The sequence below is a fragment of the Coffea arabica genome, unplaced genomic scaffold (genome assembly GCF_036785885.1).
Source record: "Coffea arabica cultivar ET-39 unplaced genomic scaffold, Coffea Arabica ET-39 HiFi ptg000056l, whole genome shotgun sequence".
In the NCBI taxonomy this organism is placed as follows: Eukaryota; Viridiplantae; Streptophyta; class Magnoliopsida; order Gentianales; family Rubiaceae; genus Coffea; species Coffea arabica.
The window spans coordinates 60,165-63,644 of record NW_027266202.1 but is presented as its reverse complement, the minus strand read 5'-3'; the positions used below and the strand labels follow the sequence as shown (position 1 = coordinate 63,644).

General features: G+C 37.7%; 1 protein-coding gene across 1 annotated transcript; it reads right to left on the bottom strand.

Moving 5' to 3' along the window:
* Nucleotides 1–2,512: 2,512 nt before the first annotated feature.
* LOC140032781 (uncharacterized) lies at nt 2,513–2,941 on the bottom strand. Its single transcript, XM_072073548.1, has one exon. It carries the CDS (start codon nt 2,939–2,941, stop codon nt 2,513–2,515), a length of 429 nt encoding a protein of 142 aa, XP_071929649.1.
* Between the last annotated feature and the right edge of the window lie 539 nt (nt 2,942–3,480).

Sequence of the window (3,480 nt, the reverse complement as noted above, 5' to 3'; positions counted from 1 at the left end):
TGTCTTAGCTTCGAAACAGCACAAGTTTCACCTCAATCTGATAAGCGTAGCCTCGGATATGTCCATTCCGCAAAAACTCGTCAAATCTGTCTTTTGTTAAACTTCATTTCCGCACCTGTTGTTAGCTTGATTTTTGTCCTTGTATTGTCTTGAGCCTATTGAACGGCTATTGAAATGAATTTGTGTTGTGTGTACCTTTGGGTTTGATTGAGCAAAAGAATAAAGCCATAAATGGCTGGAAATAGGAAAATACAAAGGGCATGCTGCCCAAATTTATGCTCAAGGACTAGAGAAATACACTTGCGACTTGGGTAAAGTTGATAAATGAATATCACTTGAACCATCTAGAACCATTGCTACCTTGTTTATCGAGGGTTATACATTAGAACCTAGCCGAACTTGTACCCTTAGGAAAAGCGGTAATAATCACTATAAATCTGTTTTCCTTGCACTTTCGACTCAAAAGTTATTTCCAAGCAAACATGTTATCAAATTTTTCAGTTTGAAAAGCGAGCAACTGTTTCACGACTATTCTCCAAGTGAATTTCAATTTTTTGATTTTTATTGAACGAAACGTCTAAGTTTCGAACCTTAGTCGATTTTCAAAGTTCTTAAATCAAGTTTTATCGCTGATTTGGACTCCAAACCCGGAGTACCACCCAGACGCGAACACTAGAGGCACTACTTTTGGTGAGTGCTTCCAAATATCTGATTGAACTTGATATTTGTAATTTATCTTTGACCAACGTGATTACGTGATATATAAGTGATTTAATAGGGCAAGGATGTACTTTATCGCACTTGCCCTAACCATATTTGTTCTTGTTTATCGATTTCACTTGACTTGTTCTACATGCATATGAATTGTATCTTGTCTGGAATTCCAGAAACCCTGTGGCTAGTTAATCGAGTCGAGCCGGCAAGGGCTTGGTCGATTAGATAACGAACCTTGGGTAACTAGTAATGTCGAGTGGAGTGCTATCTCCTCGGCTAATCAATATACTCGAGTATTACCACCCGTGTTTCGTGTGGCGTGCGGGCCCGGAAAAGGGGGTTGATCAGTGGACGGAGACTGGCGTGAAGTGGGGTTTTATTTCTGGACTAGTTTATTACTTGAAAGTTGACGGAATGTCAACTAATAATCGATCAAGCTGGGATGGAACCAAGACATGAGCCACTGTATCCTTACATGTGAACATGATCCATATATTTCTTGACTACCTGAAGTATTATTTCTTTGATTAGACTTGTTTGCTCGCTATTTCACTATCACACTGTTATTACTTTGTTTGATGGCCAATTTGATATTTGGAACTTCACTGAGCTTTGGCTCACTCCGTTAGTTTTGTTTTCCTTACAGGGGTACGAGCGAGGCGTGTAAAGACGTGTAAAGACTAGCGTAGTCTAGTTGTTTTGACTTTTGACTTGTACTCGCGCTATTCCTCAAATAGAATGTTATGTATTTGGATTGTATACACTTTGAACCAGTTTGGGTATATTGAGGCTTTGTATCTTGATTGTGCATCAATGTAAATTATAAGCTTGAATTGCAATGTTATTTATGGTCCACGGATGTATGCACATGATTCGAGTGAGTGAGTCCTGGCGAGAGCTGGGCAGGCAGTCCACCGAACCCTTTGGTACGCCTTAGGGGGAGGTGGGGTCGTCACAGATTGTATGAATGTTTGAAATAGAAATGAATGTACATATACGTTCCAAATTTGGGAACTGTTATTCCATTTACGCTTGAGGTTGGGAAATATTTATTTGAAATGAGTGAGTGAGTCCTGGCGAGAGTTGGGTAGGCGGTCTACTAAATTCTGGGGTACGCCCTAGGGGAAGGTGGGGTTGTCACACCTTTTCTCTCTTTTTGCATCTCTTTTGCTCTTCACTGAATACTCTCTAGTTGTGGTGTAAGGCCATATAAGTCTATCATTTCCTCCATATAAACTAATGGGAATGGCCATAATCCTTTTGAAATCCTTTGCATTAAAAGTTCCCCGCATTACTGTTTTATTGCATTCACCATTCTGTATTATTTCCTGCACCATTTTTATTTGACAATCTAGTGGCCTTGCAGATATTATCTTACCGTGACCTTTGTCTAAAAGCCATCTATCCTTCCATATGTTAACCGCACGTCCGTCCCCTATTCTTTGCCTAGCACATTTTTCCAACACCTCCCTTGCACTGAGCATACTCTTCCACATCCATGAATCAGCATTTCTAGTTTTCATTGTCCATATAGATTCTCCTTTGAAATATTTTCCTCTCAAAATGTTATTGATCATCAAATTTGGCTTGGTTATCACTCTCCACAACTGTTTTGCTAACATGGCTTTATTAAACTCTTGCAAATCTCTAAACCCCAATCAGCCCTTACCCTTCACCTCAGTCAATTTCTGCTACCCCATCCAATGTGTTCTTCTTTCATCATCCTTACTTCCCCACCAAAATTTAGCCATATCTCTTCTTATGTCTTTACACAGTCCAATTGGTAATCTGCAACAATTCATAGCATAGTTTGGTATGCTTTCAACAACACCTCTTTACCAGCTTGGCTTAGCAGTTTTTCCTTCCATCCATTGATTCTACTATTCACTTTTTCTCTTATATATTTGAAAACATGTTTCTTAGATCTCCCAATTATCATAGGAAGCACCAAGTATTTACTCTGCCTCACTTGTTTCATTCCTCCCAACACATTCAGAATCTCCTCAATGCTGCTCTCTTCCGTTTTCTTGCTAAATAGCACAAATGATTTCTCTGTGTTTATACGTTGTCCTGATGCCTCTCCATATATCTCTAGCAGCTGTTTGACCTTACCTGCTTCTTCTTTAGATGCTCTACAGAAGATTAATGTGTCATATGCAAAAAAGAGATATGACAGAGTAGGACTTTCAGGAGCAATTTTTAATCCTGATATCCTGTGTTCCCTCATGGCATTATTTAGTAGACTAGATAAACCTTCAAAAACCAGGAGAAATTCCTAATTTTGTGATGAAATTTAAAATTTTTCTACAAATGGGGCTTTTTGTATGTAGCATTCCATCAAGTGGTGATCGCATTTGCAAAATGCGAGCTCACTAAGTTCACATTTTTGCAGATGCGATTTATCATTGAATTTTTTAGTTGCAAAAACCCAAAAAAAAAAAAATTGCTTCAATCACATTTGTCAAATGTGAGGTCCAGTATCTCGCATTTAACATATGCAAGGTTTGAAACCTTTTAGTTTTTTAATATTAATAAATTCATGCTCAAACATTTTTGTTTATTTTTTTTATAAATTCAAGCAAACCATTTTTGTTTTTCTTTTGAGTGTGGATTTTGCTTTTTATATTGTAAAATTACAAAGATTGAATTTTTAGGTTATTATCCATTGATCTTGAATTTCACATTAGCTAAACACTAATATTACCTGATCCCATAATTGGATTCGTACCTGTTGTAAATCTTTTTTAAATTCAACCACTTCCCGTG